General features: G+C 39.3%; 1 protein-coding gene across 1 annotated transcript in view; it reads left to right on the top strand.

Moving 5' to 3' along the window:
• Positions 1 to 21,707, top strand: part of UACA (uveal autoantigen with coiled-coil domains and ankyrin repeats) — a 66,325-nt gene that overhangs the window by 24,764 nt on the left and 19,854 nt on the right. Inside the window, exons 2-9 of the mRNA XM_054041753.1 lie at positions 11,959 to 12,092; positions 14,326 to 14,414; positions 15,238 to 15,302; positions 16,060 to 16,117; positions 18,218 to 18,288; positions 18,403 to 18,509; positions 19,790 to 19,971; positions 20,618 to 20,655. Of these exons, the coding sequence (XP_053897728.1) occupies positions 11,959 to 12,092; positions 14,326 to 14,414; positions 15,238 to 15,302; positions 16,060 to 16,117; positions 18,218 to 18,288; positions 18,403 to 18,509; positions 19,790 to 19,971; positions 20,618 to 20,655 (744 nt within the window). The remainder of the gene's footprint in view (positions 1 to 11,958; positions 12,093 to 14,325; positions 14,415 to 15,237; positions 15,303 to 16,059; positions 16,118 to 18,217; positions 18,289 to 18,402; positions 18,510 to 19,789; positions 19,972 to 20,617; positions 20,656 to 21,707) is intronic.

Consider the following 21,707-nt stretch of genomic DNA (forward strand, 5'->3'; position numbering starts at 1 on the left):
TTAAAAATCTCCAATGATGGAGATTCCACAACCTCCCTAGGCAAGTTATTCCAGTGCTTAACCACTCTGACAGGAAGCTTTTCCTAATGTCCAACCTAAACCTCCCTTGCTGCAATTTAAGCCCATTGCTTCTTGTCCTATCCTCAAAGGTTAAGGAGAACAATTTTTCTCCCACCTCCTTGTAATAACCTTTTACATACTTGAAAACTGTTATCATGTCCCCTCAGTCATCTCTTTTCCAGACTAAACAAACCCAGTTTTTTCCATATTCCTTCATAGGTCATGTTTTCTAGACCTTTAATCATTTTTGTTGCTCTTTTCTGGACTCTCTCCAATCTGTCCACATCCTTCCTGAAATGTGGTGCCCAGAACTGGACACAATACTCCAGTTGAGGCCTAATCAGCGTGGAGTAGAGCTGAAGAATTACTTCTCATGTCTTGCTTACAACACTCCTGCTTATACATCCCAAAATGATATTTGCTTTTTTTGCAACAGTGTTACATTGTTGACTCTAATTTAGCCTTTGATCCACTATGATCCCCACATCCCTTTTCGCAGTACTCCTTCCTAGGCAGTCATTTCCCATTTCGTATGTGTGCAACTGATCTTTCCTAAGTGGAGTACTTAACATTTGTCCTTATTGAATTTCATCCTATTTACTTCAGACCATTTCTCCAGTTTGTCCAGATCATTTTGAATTTTAATCCCATCCTCCAAAGCACTTGCAACCCCTCCCAGCTTGGTATCGTCCGCAAACTTTAAGTGTATTCTGTATGCCGTTATCTAAATCACTGATGAAGATATTGAACAGAACCTGACCCAGAACTGATCCCTGCAGGACCCCACTCGTTATGCCCTTCCAGCCTGACTGCGAACCACTGATGACTACACTCTGGGAATGGTTTTCCAACCAGTTTTGCACCCACCTTACAGTAGCTCCATTTAGGTTACATTTCCCTACTTTATTTATGAGAGAGTCATGTGGGACAATATCAAAAGCTTTACTAAAATCAAGATATACCATGTCTACTGCTTTCCCCCATCCACAAGTTTGTTACCCTGTCAAAAAAAGCTATCCGGTTGGTTTGACACAATTTGTTCTTGACAAATCCATGCTGACTGTTATTTATCACCTTATTATCTTCTAGATGTTTGCAAATTGATTGCTTAATTATTTGCTCCATTATCTCTGAGTACAGAAGTTAAGCTGATTGGTCTGTAATTTCCTGGATTGTCTTTATTTCCCTTTTTATAGATGGGCACTAGATTTGCCCTTTTCCAGTCTTCTGGAATCTCTCCCGTCTTCCATGACTTTTCAAAGATAATTGCTAATGGCTCAGATATCTCCCCAGTCTGCTCCTTGAATATTCTAGGATGCTTTTCACCAGGCCCTGGTGACTTGAAGACATCTAATTTATCCAAGTAATTTTTAACTTGTTCTTTCCCTATTTTAACCTCTTCTGATCCTACCTCATTTTCACTGGTATTCACCTTAGACATCCAATCGCCACCAACCTTCTTGGTGAAAACCGAAACAAGGAAGTCATTGAAGCACCTCTGACATTTCCACATTTTCTGTTATTTTCTCTTTCTCTCTCCCCTCTCCTCCCTCATTGAGTAATGGGCCTATCCTGGGTCTTCCTCTTGCTTCTAATGTATTTGTCGAATGTTTTCTTGTTACCCTTTGTCTTCAGCTAGTTTGATCTTGTTTTGTGCCTTGGGCTTTCTAATTTTGTCCCTGCATACTTGTGGTGTTTGTTTATATTCATCCTTTGTAATTTGACCTAGTTTCCACTTTTTGTAGGACTCTTTTATTTTTAGATCATTGAAGATCTCCTGGTTAAGCCATACTTGCCATACTTCCTATTTTTCCTACGCAGTGGGATAGTTTGCTCATGTGCCCTTAATGTCTCTTTGAAAACCTGCCAACTGTCTTCTATTGTTTTTCCCCTTAGAATTGCTTCCCATGGACTCTTACCTACCAACTCCGAGTTTGCTAAAGTCCGCCGCCTTGAAATCCATTGTCTTTATTTTGCTGTTCTCCCTCCTACCATTCCTTAGAATTATGAACTCTACCATTTCATGATCACTTTTACTCAACCTGCCTTCCATTTTCAAATTCTCAACGAGTTCCTCCCTATTTGTCAAAATCAAATCTAGAACAGCCTCTCCCCTGGTAGCTGTTAACACCTTCTGAAATAAAAAATTGTCTCCAATACATTCCAGGAACTTATTGGATAATCTGTGCCCTGCTGTGTTATTTTCCCAACATATGTCTGGGTAGTTTAAGTGCCCCATCACCACCAAGTCCGGTGCTTTGGATGATTTTGTTAGTTGTTTAAAAAGAGTCTCATCCTCTTCTTCCTGGGTAGGTGGTCTGTAGTAGACTCCTACCATGACATCACTCTTGTTTTTTTTTTTTTACCCCTTTTATCCTAACCCAGAGACTTTCAACAAGTCTTGTCTCCATCATAAGACAAGCTTCAGAACTCCTTAACTAGGGTTACCATATCTATTAAATAAAAAAAGAGGACCCTCCACAGACCCTGGCCCCGCCCATTTCCCCACCCCCAGCCCTGCCCCAACCCCGCCCCTTCCCCGCCCTAACTCCGCCCCCCTCCTCCCTCCCACTCCCAGCCACGGGGAAAGTGCTGCCCGAGCGCTACTGACTTCACGGTTTGCCGGGCAGCCCCCAGACCCTGCGCCCCCGGCCGGTGCTTCCCCAGCACAGCTGGAGCCCGGGAGGGGAAGCGCCCAGCCAGGGGCGCAGGGTCTGGAGGCTGCCCGGCAAACTGTGAAGCCGGTAGCGCTCGGGCTTCGGGCAGCCCCCTTGCCTCCGGACCCTGCGCCCCCAGCCGGGCACTTCCCCTCCCGGGCTCCAGCGGCGCAGGGTCCGGAGGCATGGGGGCTGCCCAAAGCTGGTAGCGCTCGGGCAGCCCAGCTCTTAAACAGAGCCAAAGAGTCAGGGGAGGAGCAGAGCCGCCATTTTCCCGGACATGTTCGGCTTTTTGGCAATTCCCCCCGGATGGGGGTTTGAGTGCCGAAAAGCCAGACATGTCCGGGGAAAAAGAGGACGTATGGTAACCCTACCTTAACCCTCTCTTGTAATCTCCTCCCCCTTGCAACCAGCAGTGCATCCAGAGGATAAGGAGTAAAGCAAAATGCAAATTAGCAACATTTTAATGAAAAAACTACATGAACTCACATGCTTGTGTGCACCACTAATGTTAGTGGTACTGGCTGTCTCGCAAAGTAGCTTGTATTTTGTGTCTTTAGTCAGCTCTCAAGAAATAAACAGCAGAGCTGATCAGTTCAAACATTTGGAGACTGCAGTGCGCCAAGAATGGAAAATGGACATTTCCCCAGTAGCCACAGTTGTTGGCAGAGTAACAAATCCTTAGATATTGTGACAGGATATTGGGTTACTTTCAGCAACACTTTAACTAATGGTCTCTTCGTTGCCAATATCTCCTCCATTGTTAATCTGTAGACCTGATCTTGATTCTTGGGTAGATATTGTAAACAACGCTTAACTATAACCTTTCACCATAGGTATATTTGCTGAAGTTTGTAGAGAGCTGAGCAATAATGTTGGAGGCAACTTCACTGTAAGTTCTCCACTAGCTTAATGGTACCTTTTTGCCAGTTGGTTGACAATACAACATGGAAAACTCTGTCCATTTTTGTTCTGCTTTTGCAAGGCATTTGTTGAATTGATCCTCATGTGAAGGCATCTCTAATAGCCACTGATGCTCCTACGAGTTCTCTGTTTTAATATATTGATCACTAGTGCATGTCTAATTTATTTAGGGCACTTTTGGGTAAGAAACTAGAAAATACATTGTACATACCTTTTCAAGGCAGTCTTCCTGATTTCAGGGAGACAGAACTTTAAAGGTATTTTATTGGCAGATGCCAGTAAATCTACTTCCAAGATATTTTCAAATCAATCCCTTCGCCTTGACTAAAGTTCTTGGCCTTTACACCCACTTAGCAAAACAGCTGCTCTGTGTTAAGCGAGCACTGGCTATATTACCCTGCAAAGAAACCCTTGGTCTGTTGGCAATTAATTTAGCAGCTTTAGATTTCTGCACTGTTTTCATATTTGATGACTAATTCTGTTCCAAAAGAGAAAAAGCAGTGCTATAAATTTAAACTTGTTCATACTGAGAGAATGTGGCAGAAGCATCATCATCAATGGCTGTCTTTAAATTCTTTCCATATTTTAATTTTTTTATGGGCAGAATGTTTTGTCTTGAGTAAATTCCCCTTTATCACAAGATTTTTAATAATTTTCCTTGCATCCCAGTTGATGCCATTAGTAAAAGATTTATACAGACCTTCGCTACTGCTTATTGTTTTGCATACACCATTTAACATATCCACTGTGTAAGAACTGTACTCTTTAAAATACTTTGCAGATATTTTCTCCCTTGCAATGCAAATCTTAAAATATAAAATAAAATTTTAAAAAAGTCATTTTCTGTTTTTTTCTTAAAATGGCACATTGTGTTGCTTTTGGACATCTTTGAAAGAGGAGGCTTTTCCCCCTATAGTCTTTAATTATTTTCCACCCTTCAAGCTGTCTAGAGCCTAGCTAACCAGGAGAACCATTGGCTGCTGGGTAGGGTTTATTCAGAGCTGCCTTGTAGCTGATACCCTTTCCGGGTGGCCACATCTTTGACTATTTGGCCTTAAGTGGGCACGAAATAGGAACAGTATTTTGTGGCATGAGACCCCCAAAGGCAATGATAGGCAGGATGCCTCATGTTGGAACTTGCAGTCTAAGAAGTTTTTGGCAGCCACAGGAGAAGTGAAGTGAAGTCCAGGAGACTTGGATAAATATTGATCTGTCAGCAGATAGAAATGTGAGAATAGCAAAACTCTTGGTTGGGTGAAATTGAAAAGAAGCAGCCTGGCTCTGAGTCGGCCGCAGTCTTAACTGAAATCATGCACCAGGGTGATAAATGGAGCCAAGAACTGTATCTAGCCAAGCATCTATATTGCCCTCATCACTGTGATATTGACTCAGAAATTAATCTTTGGCACGAGCTCTTGGTTTTCAGGCTGCTGTTGGAAGTGTTCCTTTAAGCTTTGATTCATCAAAGTAAGGGTGCAATTTTTTTTTCTTCTGGATCTTGTGCAGTATTGATGAGCCTTTTTAATTGGCCTATTGGGACTTTCTTGTCTAGCCCCCTTGTGAACTGAGCAAACATAAAGTTCCTGTTGCTACTTCCTTCTGAGAATACTGCTTATGGCCTTATGTATGTTACAATATTCTCTCTAGTTCTGGTGGCATACGCTGCTCCCCTGTGGGCTGACTGTTGATATTTGTAGAACTGGCTAGCATGTTTTTCCTGCTCCTTTCTCTAAGGATTTTCTCTTTGTAATATGTCCATGTTCCTCTCTCTCAAAGGTGAAAATTCAAACACATATTTTCTAAAGTTCTTTGGCATGCTGGTGACTTATGCTGTTGCAAACCCACCAGTCTGAGTCAATGTGACCTGTTTTGATTTCAGTTGTGCTTTTAAACATATCCTTTTCAAAATCAGAGTGCTAACTTTATCTTCATTTAGTGTTCAGGGTAGGCTTATATGTTTTCCAAAATACCTTTTATAGCTGTAGGAGGTTGACTTGTTTCATGGTGATAAGATAACTGCTGGTATGACACAGCCTGTATAAAATTCCCTTAAACTTTGTTTTGTTGGAATGCTCCTGTCATGTGGAAACTTTGACTGCAAATAAGTCCTTGGAACACGTGCTTTCAAGGGGAAAAAAAGTGTTTTAATTGGCATAGGGTCTGCCCTGAAGGCAGCAGATAAGATGTATGACTTCTTTCAGTATTATGAAAAATGATTGCATTTTTGTGTGACGGCAGTTGCGTGCACACAACCCCAAATGTGGACAGAAGGAGGAGGCATAGTGTACTGTGAAATGTCTGTTTTCCAAAAAGGTCTCCACAGAAAATTGTACTTGCAGTCTCACTGACTGTATATGTTTAACAGTCTTGTGGTGTCCTGCATATTTTCTTTTTTATGACTGTGCACCGCGTTTATATCTCCTGCGGACAAAACAGCCAATAGTCACGATGTTGACCTAGTCCACTAAATATGGTGTTCAGGAGATTTCCACTGTTAAATTTAAAATGTGTGAAAGAGGACCCTACATCTTCAGTACTGTTAATCATTACACTGTCTATTTAATGGTTTGACAGCCTCTGTGGCTCCTCTCATTTCACGTGTTGGGGAGACAGACTGGCAGCAGCGGTAAGCTGAAACCTGGTTGTATTCAGAATGGGATTCATACTTGTAAAAGGAGAATTTTTTTTAAAGCAAAGGCATGTGCTTTTTCTAAATTAAAATCGGACACATTTTTGTCAAAATAGAACACAGACTGGGTGATTCTATGGAGTCATAACTTTGTCTAAAGTCAGATGATCATAAAGCTGATTCCAGCTTTCAGTGTTGTTTGGTGGAATAGCTAAATCTGTTCCTGCCATTATTTGTAACATCCCGTTTAACAGTGATAACGGTGACCCTCCTATAGTGTCGGTCAAAAGTTAATTTGACTAACATGTTTGTTCCTTTAAGGTGAATGTTTGCACATCTGCAAAATGTGGCACCATGGTGGTAGTTTCACACGTGCTTCTCTCATTTGCTACCCATAAGCATAAAATGTATTACTCACAGGATGAGCATGCATAAAATGTATTATTAGCTATTCCTTTCTATCACTCAGCTATCAAGTACTGGACAATCAAAAAATAGAACTGGGCTGTTGTGAGACTGTCTGCATATTGTTTACAGGATATTTCAGATCTGGGGAATATTACTGAGAGTCCGTCACTGTGGCAGTCTGTGCTGCAGCACAGAGGCTGTGGAAACAAAAGCTGTATGTAGGGTTTTCATGTGAAGTGCCAGAAAGGGACCGCCTAAGCAGTCAGTACAAAAGAAGGAACTCCTCCTGTACCTGTCTTAGGCTGTCCCTGGGCAGTCTTTAAGGGAAAAGACTTATTTTTGTAAGAGTTATGAAGTCTGAAGAAGATCCTGAAGATGGAGAAAATATAGTTGGGGATCCAAGCTAAGCGAAGGATGGAACAAAATGAATGCAGGGCAGAAAGAATAGTATATTGCTTAGAGCAGCCTGTTTTGACCTCTGGTTGGGGGCTTGCCTTGTAAACTGCAGCAGTTTGTAACTGAATGTGAGGTAAATTATTTGTTGCTGACAACAAGGAGTCGCAAGTTCTATGATGAGTTGTTGGTTTTCCTGTGCTGCTAGAAACACAGTAGGTATCTTGTATTTCTTATTAATGGAAGAGAGGGTTTTTTTAGTAACCCTTTCTGCACCAGTTTAAATTTTGTAAATATTCAAGCTGTTCCTTACTTTTTATTTAGCATCAGTTATGTCTGTAGCCACTACAATAGTGTTTGTTTCTTGTTGGCAGTTTCTACTATAAAAAGGTTAAAATAAACAGTGCTGTGAACCACTTCTTAATTGACAATTACTTGGTTTAGTGGACCATAGTAATTTGACGTAATTGAAAATAATCTGTGCAGAAGTCACTAATCTTTATATTGTACATTGTTTTCTTAGGACTTGATACTAAACTTTTTTTTATACTAATCATTCTAAATTTGTGAAGATCTTAATTATGGGTATAACGACGTAACATAGTAGTGGTTTCATCTGGAGTATTTTTCTCGCTTTAAAAGGAGTTTTATTGAGGTGTTTGAATTTGTTCACACTTAGATGTAAGAGCTTGAAGGTTAAGCCTGAAGATCTTTGACAATTTAAAGTATCTGTCTGCGTGCAAAACATTTTATTGAATTCCTTTTGAACCTAACACACTGAATATATTAGAGCAGTGGTTTTCAGCCTTTTTTCATTTGTGGACTCCTAAAAAACATCAAATGGAGGTTTGACCCCTTTGGAAATCTTAGACATCGTTTGCAGTCCCCTGGGGGTCTGCGGACCACAAGTTGAAAACCACTGTATTAGATTTCAGAGTAGCAGCCGTGTTAGTCTGTATCCACAAAAAGAACAGGAGTACTTGTGGCACCTTAGAGACTAACAAATTTATTAGAGCATAAGCTTTCGTGGACTACAGCCCACTTGGACTACAGCCCACGGATGCATCCGAAGAAGTGGGCTGTAGTCCACGAAAGCTTATGGTCTAATAAATTTGTTAGTCTCTAACACAAGTACTCCTGTTCTTTTTTTCACTGTATTAGAGTATTTAGAGGCAGCAAGAGGATGCTCCATATGTAGTTTTTAAAGTATATAAACTTACACATACAAAGAAATTTAGAGTGACAAGAAAAATTGCCAGTTTTCAGAGCAAAACAACTTATCCTCTCCAGGACTAGTGCACTTGCGGGTTTAGTATGGAAGCAGTGACTGGCTTTAGCTGAACACCAAAAAGGCAAAGGTGTTGTAATACAGTAAAATTTAGCTAATTTGGGTGGACTGGGAGAGAAATTCCAAAATAGATTTTAATTGACAAGTCAATGAACAACAAAAGCAAGGGTGTGAACGCATTACACAACACACTTCACTTTGACAGTTGTTTACTTCTACTTAGTTGGTCCTTAATGTACTAATAGGTTTCAGAGTAGCAGCCGTGTTAGTCTGAATCCGCAAAAAGTACTCCTGTTCTTCTTTCAATGTACTAATAGTACCTGTTGTTGGTAGGATGTTTAGTAAAAGAGAGATCCATTACAATACAGAATAGAGGTTCCAATCCTGTTTGCAGCTCCACTGTATAAGGCATTCTGCAGAATAAAAGTCACTTCTTCAAATAGCAAAATGAGACCTTGCTACAGCACACAAGTATTGCTATTGCTAAAGAGGTTACTAGAGACAGCTGTCGTCTTGTATGGATTATCTATACGCGACTTTATTAAACACACTTGGAAAGACCAATGTTCCCTAATGAGGCAAAGTTTTTAGAATTCTAACAGTGTTTTTTTTCTGCCCAAGACTTAACTTGATTTTTTTAAAAACATTTTTTACATGAATCTGTATTCTTATTTTATGTACCTTTTTTTTTTTTCTTGTTTTCCTTCATTCATGTCCATATAAAGACTGACCAGGCTCTCCTGCTTAAAGATCCAGAAATCATAGACTGATGTTTTTGACAATTTAAGACTGGAACAAAATCTATTTCTTGCAGTGCATAAATTTAAATGTTACATTAACAATATCAGTTTGCAATGTTTTTATCAAACAAAAATGATTCAGCCTCTTTTCTTTGGAAATTTGTTAGGTTTGCTGAATGCTGATTTGGTTCTCCCTAAATCAAGAACTTTAAAACTTGTATTCCGTGACCTGCAGCAGCTGGAAATAGCTTGTTGTTGTTTTTTAGTGAATTACATAGAGAAGCTAGTCTCTAGGAACCAAACTTGCAGCTAACGTTCCATTACAATCCTGATTTTTTTGGTCTCTCACCACCTTGTTCTGCCAGCAACTTCACTGATCAGTTTGAAATGTTGCATGCAGGATTTTAGCTCAAAGTGGAATTTTTCTGGAATGAAAAGGGCAATTTGGATAAAGTGATTTGGAGGCGTATAGGTCAGAAATGGAAGTGGGTTTCACTTATTAGGATAGACTCCTAATATGTTTTGGCTTGTCAGATCTCTTAGACCAAGTGTGCTGAATCTCTAAATTTGTTGGATTGGCTTGGGTGTTTTGTGTGTTTTGGTTTAGATGAGTGTTGTCTGACTAGTATTGGTGGGTGAATTACTTAGTTATTAAAAATGATGTATGCCGCCTTTACAAAATCTGCATGATTTTGCAGGCAATTTGAAACAACTCCGTGAACTTCCTCATTTTCAAACTGCTTGAGGAAAGCTACAATATCTGCACTGTTAATAGGAGAGAGCTGCACAGGGAACCTGATCTTCTCTTGTTTGTTTCCAGCATCAGCTTTTCATTGTGAAATTAGAAAGTTAAGTAGCTGGTTCTTCTATAGTTCAGCCATTACTTTTTTGTGTTGTTTTAATTGGCCAAATTCAACAAGGAATGGAACTCGGATGGGAATCTTGGTGCTGAAGTAAATGTGTGTTGGAGGTGTAAGTTGCCCATAAATTGAGTTTGTGGGTATAAGGGACAAAATAGTGTAATTTGCATCAGTTGGGCATTCAGTTGTGTATATTGCAAGTATAAGTTACTTCTCCAAGGTGCAGGAGAGGAGTGTGCCAGGAAACAACTTGGAAGTGTGTAAGATAAAAGCAGCTACTTATGCCAGCACCACTTCCTTGCAATCCTGTGGTGAGTTTCCGCCATGGAATAAGCGGATATAACAGCCACTTACGTTAACGGAATTTGCACCAGGTTAAACTAAAGATGAATTTGGAGTCAAATTGGCTACACTTATTTTACATAATGCTGAATGCCAAACTGGCAGCAGTTGGAGTATTTTGCCAATCACATTGCTCTCTTCTAGTCGCTTGATATCCTACGCATAAGGATCATAAATTAAATTTAGTTTAGATATACCCCATTGCATTTTTTTCCACACCACTCCTTTCTTGTATGTGGGGGAAAAGTCTCCCAATCAAAATCTATAGACACCACTCTATCCTCAGTGATCCTCATTAACCCTCTTGGCTGCTATACAGAAACCTGTATTTGAAAATGTCTAGATAGAGGTGGCAAGTTGTAATTTTACTACTGCGAATATTCTGTGCTGAAACAGCTTATTTTGGTTACTCCTTCCTGCTGCCCACTTACATTTCATCCACTTGTTATGTCTTGTCTCTTCATTTGTAAGCTCTTTTGGACAGGGGACTGGTATTTACCACACGTTAGTTGAGTGGGGCCCCAACCTGGCTTAGGCTTCTAGGACTCTGCTGCAGCATAAAAGTTGGATAATAATAAAGAAAGATGCACTCAGAGGTGTTTGTTCATAGTTAGCCCAGAACACAGACTCATCAACCTGTAATTAACTGCGCTGCTGTGTGGTATGGCTCTTGTGTGAAGTTTCTGTTATCATGGAAGTCACTCCTTCATAAAGATGGTAATAGCTATGTAAACTTTCATATGGCCCCTCCACCCCATTGCAAAATCCTTGTTATGTGACTACCCCATATATGTATTTTTCAAATGTAAAACTAGTTTCCTGGTTTGAGACGTGGCATGGAATCTTAGCTAACTTTTCTGGGGCTACTAACCTATTAAGAGCTGGTCCAAATGCTACTAAATTTGCATCCTCGCTGTGCTGAGTCGTATTAGTTATGATTTCATATCCTAGATGTGTATGCAAAATCAAAGATGTGGTCTCTGTAGTTTGTGTGTGGAGTCAAACCCTAAAGTGAATTTAGGATGTTGATAGCTTCTGGCTGCAAACTTTGTACTTATCAGATATCCTTCAGTAAAATGTCTTCATCTTGCACTTAAGTAGAATGCAGCAGGCAGGCTGGAAAGTTGGCAGAGGCAGAGTTACGATTCTTTAACCTTATGCCCTATGGTTGTTTTCATACTTTCATATTGGATTTTATGCTTTTAATGCAAACTTTTTTTGTTTTGTTTCTGGACTTCATAGCACATGGGTCTTTAGAGAAGCCTACAGAATTCTAAGGGGACTTTTCCCCTTAAGTGTGTGAGATTCTATTCTATATAGTTCTTATGTTCTCATCACTGTAGGATGTGGGCATCTTCCTGTAGTGAATTAAGCAGTGTTGTCTACACATCTGCCGCATGGTTTTTCTCTTATGCTTTCCCCAGCGGGAGAACTGTGTGCAGGAGTGTGGAGTCTTTGGTAGGGTTTTTAAGTATACATGCTGCTCTGTGTCTGTAATAGATATTGACAAATTAAACTGTAATTTAATGAAGATTTCTTGCCTGGGAATAGGAGCAAATTGAGATTAATTTTTTTTTATGATGGTAAACTTAATGGGTTCACATTATGCAGTTAACTCACTTGTGGTGATGGTTTTTTTACTTCTGTCTTTGTGCAGCTGAATACAGATTGGAACAAATATGATGATCGGTTGATGAAAGCAGCTGAAAGGGGAGATGTGGAAAAAATTTCATCTATCCTTGCCAAAAAGGGAGTCAATCCTACTAAACTGGATGTGGAAGGGAGATCCGCGTAAGTAATTCCCAAGAATGTAGTGGAGGATGATGGCACAAGTAGTGAAATCTGTTTAGACTGTAAATCTTTCTTCATTATATCACATTTTTACTGATGCTGTGTATTACTCTTCCCCATCTGAAACAAACAGCAGATTACAGAATTAGAGTTCTAGAATTACATATCTATTAGAGTTAGAAGATTTTAAGCAAAAGAAGAGTGTACACAAATTCCATACTTTACTAAAATAAGCTCCCCACTGTACCATCCTAGATAGAAATTCACACTTCATCTAGTCACATACCATTGCTCTGAGGGCTGTCAACCTCCTGTTAGTCAGGTTCATTTAGCAGTACTGGGGAAATAGGAATGCATACTCCTTGACATCCGCCCCTCGAAGAGATGTGTGAAGTCCTATTGTGTGAACTGGAAAGGCAAAAAGGTGCAAATCAGTAGAGCCTCAGGTAGCAAAATTGAGATGGTGATAATCTGAAGGAAGTTATATTGGGCACTGTGAGTGGTTGAGGGGCTTGTAGGGGATTGATTAGGTAAGAGTGGAGTACTCTACAGTATAACGAGAGGGAGGCTTGAAAAGAGATCTGAAAGCAGGAGGATGGGGAAAGATCAGGAAAACCTACTCAACATAAATCTGTGATCCAGGGGTTGAGTCCATGAATTCAAAAGTCCACAGCATGATAGAGGCTTGCCCATGAAGCCAAAAGTAAGAGATCTAGCCAGTCCAGCAGTGGCTGGCTGTCATTTTTAATTCTTTCCCATTGCACAATCTGAATCTATATATGTAACTGGCTTTTCTTGTTTGTATGTAATCGTATATGGAGTAATTTATCTTAAATTTCTTTAAAATGAACACCTTCTCCCTAAATCTAAACAAATCCCTACCGTGTGTCATCTAAAATGTTTCCTAAGCCCCTTTTGGGTTTGCTAATTTAATTCTTTTCATAATGGATGTTATAGGAAAATAGTATTTTTAGAATTATCAAAACTAAACGAAAAAGAAGATTTGAAAAGCATTCTCCAGATATTACTGCCAACCATTTTGTCTCAAATTACCGGTGTTGAGACTGTATTTCTAGGTAGTTCAACAGCATTAATACTGTATGATTTGTGGTAGGTAATAATAGGTAAAAGAAATATGTATGTTTGGGTGGAACATTCCTATAGCCATCAAACTTAATAATATCACAGTGTAATCTTTGGCTATCTGCCTGATTCTGCTAACCATTTCAGGTTCTTGGGTCATCTTGTATCATCCTGTCTGAAATAGGAGGGATTCTGGTTACAAACTGAACTACAACCATGGTTGTAATAGGTGGACCAAACCCAATAGCTCCTCTGGATTGAAGCATCCTTAATAGCCTTTTGAGGGAATTTCCAAGCCTATGGAGTACCCTATCTTTCTGCAGCCCCCTCAGCATTAAAAATAGTGGGATCCAGCAGCACTACTTTTGGGGCCCCAATGCTACCCGTATCTTTACTGTACTTATCAAATCCCAGAGTGCATTAGCAAATACACAAATAAAACTGGAGCTGGGGTTGATCAGAGTGTGAGATGCAGCCAATTGAAAAGCAAGGAACTAGACAGTAAATATAGAGGGAACTGTTAGATTTTTGTGGGGAGGAAAGGTAAAGGAGAGAGGAGGATGAGGAATTGCTCTTTACCAGAAGTTATCCTCCATCTTTAAAATGTGGATTGATAGGAGAAGTTTGAGCTGGTTCTTAGAACAGTCAGCTTGACCATCCTTCCTCAAGGTACGTTCACAAACGTTAACAGAAATCCAGGCGGCTACAATTTCCAACGGAAGTGATAGAAGTAGCATTGCTTTAACTATGCTAATGCTTAGTCCTAGTAAATTTGAATCATGATTTGGAAAGGGAAAGCTTATCGATGATGTTACTCATTCTCTGACACAGGCACAAAAGTAGTGTAGTGTACCGGTTTTATTGAAAGAGATGCTTCCTTCTCTCCCCGCCCTCTTCCGCCTCTCCCCCCCCTTTTAATTGGGTCAGAACATGCTACATACAACACTAGAATTTCCAAGCTCTAACTACATGAGTGAAATCTGGTTTTAACCTACGTAACACTTCACTGTACAACTGTTTTTTATTATTATTATTATTATTTATTGTGAACTCTGCCTCTGTTACCCTTTTTTTTTCTTTCTTCTTCCATGCAAAACTAGTCTGTTTAAGCCAAGAAATGCATAGTATCTTTTTTTTTTTTTTTTGTTAGATTTCATGTTGTAGCGTCGAAAGGAAACCTGGATTGTTTGAATACCATTCTTGTACGTGGGGTTGATATCGTAGCCAGTGATGCTGCAGGTATGTTTCATTAAAGTTTAAGGGTGACATTTTCAAAAACACTTGGCATAGGTCTGATTTCTATCCCAAAACAAAATCTACATTAAATGCTTATAACTTGTCCTGTAGTATGGAACAGACTAAAATAGATGCAGACTTGAGCACGTGTTGAATATCTGCTTGAAATTCTTTGCTTCCTCATGGCTAGAAACATGGCATAGAGAACGTGCTTCAGACTGTCTGATTCTGTGTTGGATATAGTGTAGGTTCTCCGAATTGAACAAATTACCAGGGAATAGAAAAGTTCAACTCAAGAGTTTAAATGATTAAGTACTCTGGCTCCTCTGAATATGGAGTTGTCTACATTTGCTATTCTAGCTAAGTAAATCTTAATACATAAAATTTAAAATATGTATGGGAACAGCATGGTTTATGGAGTTTGGAAAAAGTGCTGGGAGAATTTCAAAAGGTTTTGATTCTGAGTAGTATGTAAAACCATGCGGATGCTTCTCTGAATTGCCTTTCCTCCAGTCTAGAAACCAGTCTAGAAATCTCATGCGATTTACATAACCTTGAAGTTCTATCAAGGTTCTGAATTTAGTAGTGAGAAATGTGGGCATATGAAAACTAAGAAGGTGGTGAAAAGAAATAAACAAAAATTTGGTTATTTTATCTGTCAAATTTCTTGTTCCTTATAAATTACAATATTGCATTATGAATAGTGAAGTATCTGGATACAAGGGAAACATATTAAATGTCTTCATGGTATATTTTATTGCATGTTCATACTGGTAGCCCTACTGTAGTTCCCAATTTAATGCTTTTATGTATATTTAATCCGTAGGGAGAAATGCGTTGCATCTTGCTGCAAAATATGGACATTCTCTTTGTTTGCAAAAGTTATTACAGGTATTGAAGACAGTAAATCAATCTTTGTGCCACATTTTACATTTAGACATAAAAGGGAAGTATGTGTTCTTCAAGAGATGCTGTTAATTTCATAGTTTGTTTAAAAACAAAATTTAAAGTAGTTTGTGGTATTGCACCTGCCCCTAAATTCCCCTTTTGATTATGTGAATCTTTAGCACATTGGCACGTAAATACCTTGCAATGCTGGCTACAGAAGTACCATGTGAATGCTGTTCTCACTTTTTCAGGTGACGTAAATAAGAAGTGGGCAGCATTATCTCCTGTAAATGTAAACAAACTTGTTTCTCTTAGCGATTGGCTGGATAAGAAGTAGGACTGAGTGGACTTGTATGCTCTAAAGTTTTACATTAGCTGGGGCACTCACTCCCTGCATCCAACCCTGAGCCCCCTCCCACACTCTGAACTCTCAGCCCCACCCCCACCACATGACTTTTGTTATGTGCACCAATATTCTGCGTTGGTGCACATAACAAAATTCATTCCGCACATGGACATAAAAAATGAGGGAACACTCTATTCTACCATTTAACAGTGCGATTACAACTGCAAATAATTGATTAATTTTTGAGTTAATCGTGTGAGTTAACTGCGATTAATCAACAGCCCTTGTTTAAATCTTTCTAGTTCAATGATTTCTAGTTTTTACTTGTAAGCCTGAGTGACTTGTGCATTATAAATATTGGAACTAAATCTTAATTGATACATATCTAGTAATTAAGGATTATTCTTTTAACAGTACAATTGTCCAACTGAAAATCTGGATCTTCATGGTAGAACTGCTCTTCATGATGCCGGTAAGCAGTGTGTTTGCCATTCCAGGAACTGCTGCATGAAGCTCTTTATTTCAGTCCGTTTTAAAAGGTTCTCCTTTAAATTGTATTTCTCACTGAGAAGGATACTCTATCATAATGTATCTACTGTAGAAGAAATTGGCATAGTTTATTTTTTCCCCTTCAATTGATCTTATTAAACCTGTGGTAGAAAATATTTATCTGAAAAATTTTTCTTATGTCACTCAGCTAATATCTATAGTGTTGAGAAGCACTCATACATGAGTTCTGTTTTCAGGTGCCTAAAATTTTGAGAGAAACTCTTTGGTTGAAAAATCTCCTGCTTCTAAGCTAAAAGTGTATCTGTGACCTGTGGGGGCAGAGGGAGTGGGGCTTGAGAAAATTTTATTCATTTTTAGATCAGTGTGAGGAAGTGGATTATTGCTAAAGACCTATTTTTAGATGAGGTTTTGCACTCTTACCCAAATGGCTGCTGCTTAAAACTTTGTCCATAGACTTTGTCCTCATAGAGGAAAATGTGCCTTTGACAGGTCATCAATCAGTTTAGAAACAAGAACAAAAGACATTAGAAAACTGCATACAACAAATGAGGTTTTTCACTGAAATTTTACAATATGGCAAAAGACGATGCTCTGAACACTGGTGTAAGATGTTAGTAGACTAAGGCTTTGTCTACAATGGCAAGTGAACAACAAAACTTTTGTCGTTTAGAGGTGTTAACTTCTCTTTTGGGTGGGTGTTCTTTTTTTTTTGTCTTGTCAAGGAAAAGCGCCAGTGTGGACAGTGCATTGTTGACAGGACCGCTCTCCTGCCAACAACGCTACCCCCGCTCGTTGGGGGTGAAAGATTTTTTTTTTTGTCGGTGGGAGAGCTCTCTCCTGCTGACAAACAGTGGCTACACTGCGTGCTTTTTAGCAGCACGGCTGTAGCAGCATAGCTGTGTCGCTAAAAGCTGTGTAGTGTAGACATAACTTTAGATAGTTTAGTCTCGATCAGTCTAAATCTTTCCAAAACTCTGTGCCCCTCCTTAACATTTTGGACTATGGTTTTGTGTTCATTGCAAATTCCACATGCTTTCGAGAGCATAACACCAGAGTTCACTGAATCCTAAAGCATAAGACACTCTTCGTTTTGTGTGTGTGTGTTGAATTTGACTTTCCTCAGAAACAGTGTATTGGACGCTGGAAGCTGTGTTATGGTATTCTGGAGGGATCTTGCACAGATATGCCACAAATGACACTGCTTTCTAATTAAGTTGCCACCTCCAGCATAAGGCTAAGGCCAGTTGTTTAGAATTTTAGTACAGGAATGTTTGTTCCTGCTGGTGAACTTTTCTTGCACAGTAAACTTTTAGATGTATGCTGAAGAATATAGCTGTCACCCTTAGAGTCAATTCAAAAGCACAGCACTATGATCAAAATAGTCAATTATTGAATTCAAATTCTATAGCAGGGGTCGGCAACCTTTCAGCAGTGGTGTGCCGAGTCTTCAGTTATTCACTCTGATTTAAGGTTTCGTGTGCCAGTCATACATGTTAACGTTTTTAGAAGGTCTCTCTCTATACGTCTATAATGTATACCTAAACTGTTGTATGTAAAGTAAATAAGGTTTTTAAAATGTTTAAGAAGCTTCATTTAAAATTAAATTAAAATGCAGAGCCCCCCGGACCGGTGGCCAGGACCCAGGCAGTGTGAGTGCCACTGAAAATCAGCTCGCGTGCCGCCTTCAGCACGCGTGCCATAGGTTGCCTACCTCTGTTCTTATCTGTGTTGTCCAGCATAGAATAAAATACGAGCATCTCGTTTGGGTTTGATTCTAAGTATCTTGCTCCATTGGCTGCGAGCAGCATTCAAGGAGCACTTAGCTCATGGTAAGGAGTGTATATGGGGGAGTGCCTCATTCTGGTCAGCAGCTCCTGTGGCAAATTAAAAGACAGCAACAAGTTTGATTCCTTTCTGGTCCTGCTGAGCTGGAGGAATGTTGGCTGCACAGTGGAGCTTGGCAGATGAAGGCTTAAAAGTGGAATCGTAGGCGTACTTGGGACTCCATGGAAGGCTGTCCTCAGACACTTAAACCGCTCTTTCTTTTCTTTGTTCCCAAAAGCTATGTCAGACTGTTCCTCTAGTATTCAGCTACTGTGTGATCATGGTGCCTCAGTGAATGCCAAAGATGGAGTAAGTCACTAGTTATTGCTATCCTTCCTTCTCTTCGGAATCTAATGGAATGCTATGTGTTTGTTTTTTCCCTCTTTGAGAATGTGCCCTTTCCCAACTTTTCCTGTTTTCCAGGATGGGAGGACACCCCTAGTGCTGGCCACTCAGATGTGTCGTCCAACAGTATGTCAGCTTCTGATTGACAGGGGAGCTGATGTGAATGCCAGAGACAAACAAAACAGGTAATACATTCCATTGGGATATGTTGGCAATGTATTTGTATTCTTAAACAACAGGGCTCTCTCAGCTTTCAGGCTTTCAAGTTGTAAAATAAACTTGTTAAGCTGTACAGCTGAAAAATATACTAAATTAAGACTTACTTCAAATGTTGATTAGCCAATTCAAGTAATATAAATGAGACCGCATTCACAAAATGCCTATTTCCACAAACGAAGTCCATAATTTCCATAACAATCTTCTATTTTTCATTGTACGTATTCCTGGCTTATGCAGCTGAAAGACTGTTGACTTGTGTAGAGAATGTAAACTGGTGCTTATAGTAAACTGGAGAGAAGTAGAGCTGACAGCTGAAAGACCCAAGTGAAAGGGATTACCTCTTCTCTGAACTCAGGCATTTGTGAAAAAATTAATCTTCACAACATATCCCTTCACGGTGCCCTGTGTTGCCTGTCTGCTGCTCCTCCCCAAGTCACATTTTTAAAAGCACCCAAATCCCATTAAGGCTCATAAGTAGAGTGACCAGATGTCCTGATTTTATAGGGACAATCCCAATATTTGGGGCTTTTTCTTATATAGGTACCTATTACCCCCCCTCCTCCCCCAATCCTCGATTTTTCACACTTGCTATCTGGTCATCCTACTCCTAAGTGATTTAGTAATTTTTACTCTTGTAATTCTTACCTTGTGCATTTACACATGTGTTCTGAGTTTCATGCACAGCCACTTTTTCTGCTTGGATTATAAATACACTATGCTGAGGGGTGGGCAGGGGGCTTGTCTTGGGTAGAATATGGGAGCTTGCAACAATACTTTTGAAAGGTGCATATGCACTTGTTTGGGTGGGATTACATGTTTCCAGGCACCTTCAGAATTTGGTCTGAGGTTTTTTGTGACTCTTTTTTGATACCTTTTTTCCTATGGTATTTGTAACTTCTATGCTGAACTTCTTAGTAAAACTTGAAATGAAGGATGGGATAATAAACCTATGTTTTGAAAATCACGAGTCTCTTGAGGAGAATAAGACTTGGGTTTACTTTAATTTTCTCTGTGAATAAAGCATTTTAGCTCAGTGGTTTTAGTAAAATAATACTTCATGTATTGGTTAAATAGAAAAATCCAATTACATGAAGATGCATTGAGGAAAGGTTCTTTCTCTAAGCACAGGCTTCTATAATTGAGTTTACAAAAAAGTAGTGATTACTGCTTTAAGTAAGCTGTCCATTGCAAATATTGTCTCCTTACGTGTCTGGTGTGTGTGTGTGGTCTTTCTCCCTGCCCCCAGGACTGCTCTAATGTTAGGCTGTGAATATGGCTGCAAGGATGCGGTCGAAGTTTTGCTCAAAAATGGTGCAGATGTTAGTTTGGTTGATGCCCTTGGTCATGACTGTTCTTACTATGCCAGAATTGGTGACAATATTGACATTTTGGCCCTAATAAAGACTGCCATTGAGGATTCCAGCAAAGGTATGAAAAGCATTCCTGTATTTGGGAGAGATTTCTCTTCTTTCCTTCTGGGTTTTTTGTTTTCATGCTTATTATTCCTCTTACAGGGAGTGTTGGCTCTTGAGTGGGCAGATAGTATTAATATAAGCATTATAATGTTTTTTTTTTTTAAAAATACCTGAATTACATTTTGTGGACAATGTCTTTTTGGAAATAAGTTTATTAAACATAAGGATGTGATATTATCACAGTATACGGCATGCTAACCTTGGAGGACAGACTGTCACTTCTATTTAGAATGGGAACATTTAAATTTATCTAATCCTGGGATACTCCGTTGTAATGTTACAAAAGCTAACACTGTATATGATGTAAATATGTTATACATTTGGAAAATAATCAAAAATCGAAATGATACATTTAAACTAGTTGTTTAGATCGCTCTTGAAATTGGTGTAGCTTTATCAATGATCATGAGAAACATTCAATCTTACCAATAGTAAAACTATTTGGATTTGTGATTATTCTTTCAGTTAACAAATTGGTAATTAAATATTTCCTCTAATATTACTGTTAAATCAATGTCTAGCTTGAATTAAGTGTGTGTGTGTGTGTGTGTGTGTGTGTGTGTGTGTGTGTTAAAAACCTAATTTTTGTTGCTTTTTAGCAAAGGACCTTATGAAGAAAGGACAGCCGGAATATAAGGTAAGACTTTTTTTTTCCCCTATGCTAAATGTCTCACTAAATATCTGTCACTGAGGAAGCTCATATGTTCATAAGCATTATGGACACTGCATGTTGTATGCTTGTAAAGGTTTCATTCTGGCAAGATGTTGACCCCGTGTCCTCTTTGCCCATGTCTGATGACTGCCTAGAAAGAACACCTTATTATGATACAGTACTTCCTCAGAATGAATGTTGTTCTGGCCAAATTCTTTGTCAATACAACCTTTTCTGTTGTCCTGAGCTGCATATGAGCTATTGGTGAGCACAGTGGTGGCTGTTTGTACACCATTACTGCACTGCCACAAAGTTTGTGAAAGACACCGGGGGAATCAAAGTTCTATTCTAAATCCATCCTCCGTAATATTTTCTCTTAAGTGTTTGTTCCATCTAAATGATCCTTTGTGGCTAATGCTGAAATGCTTATACTGAATGTGACTCCCAGGTGTTTCTGGGGTTTCTATCTTTTATTAACGTGCAGTAAACGGTGACACTGCTTTAAACTCCATCCAGTGGGCAAATGAATAAAAGTAATTCATTAGTTAAATTACTGTTTTCTAAAACTTTTTAAAAAAGTTGCTATTGTATATTTCCCCCCACTTGCTGTCTGTCAGTCCAGTAGTGTAGCACAACTAGTATGGGAAACATTCCCATGCCTGCTCATGTTAACCTCACGTTTTAAAAATATTTGCTCAATAGTACTTCATGTTGCCCGGGAGCCTGATTTTTATTTACTAAAATTGCCTGGTCCATGTAACGGAAAATCATTATACTGTGCATCTTTGTGAGCATAAGTGCTGATTTTCTTCATTTGTATGTGGTTATTTTGAAACTTAGCTCTCGAACAGTCTGAATGTATTTGAAGCATGATTCTCAGACCTCTTCAATCGGTTTAGAGAGCTAATGGAAGATTCCCTAGCACAGGGGAATGCTGCTGCGGCGTAAAACCACAATAGCAGCTCATACAACATTTTTGTCTAGGCTACTAATGTACATGTGTGTGCCTGGGGTGAAGGACACGTGGCATGGCATGG

The sequence above is a fragment of the Malaclemys terrapin genome, chromosome 10 (assembly GCF_027887155.1).
Source record: "Malaclemys terrapin pileata isolate rMalTer1 chromosome 10, rMalTer1.hap1, whole genome shotgun sequence".
NCBI lineage: Eukaryota > Metazoa > Chordata > Testudines > Emydidae > Malaclemys > Malaclemys terrapin.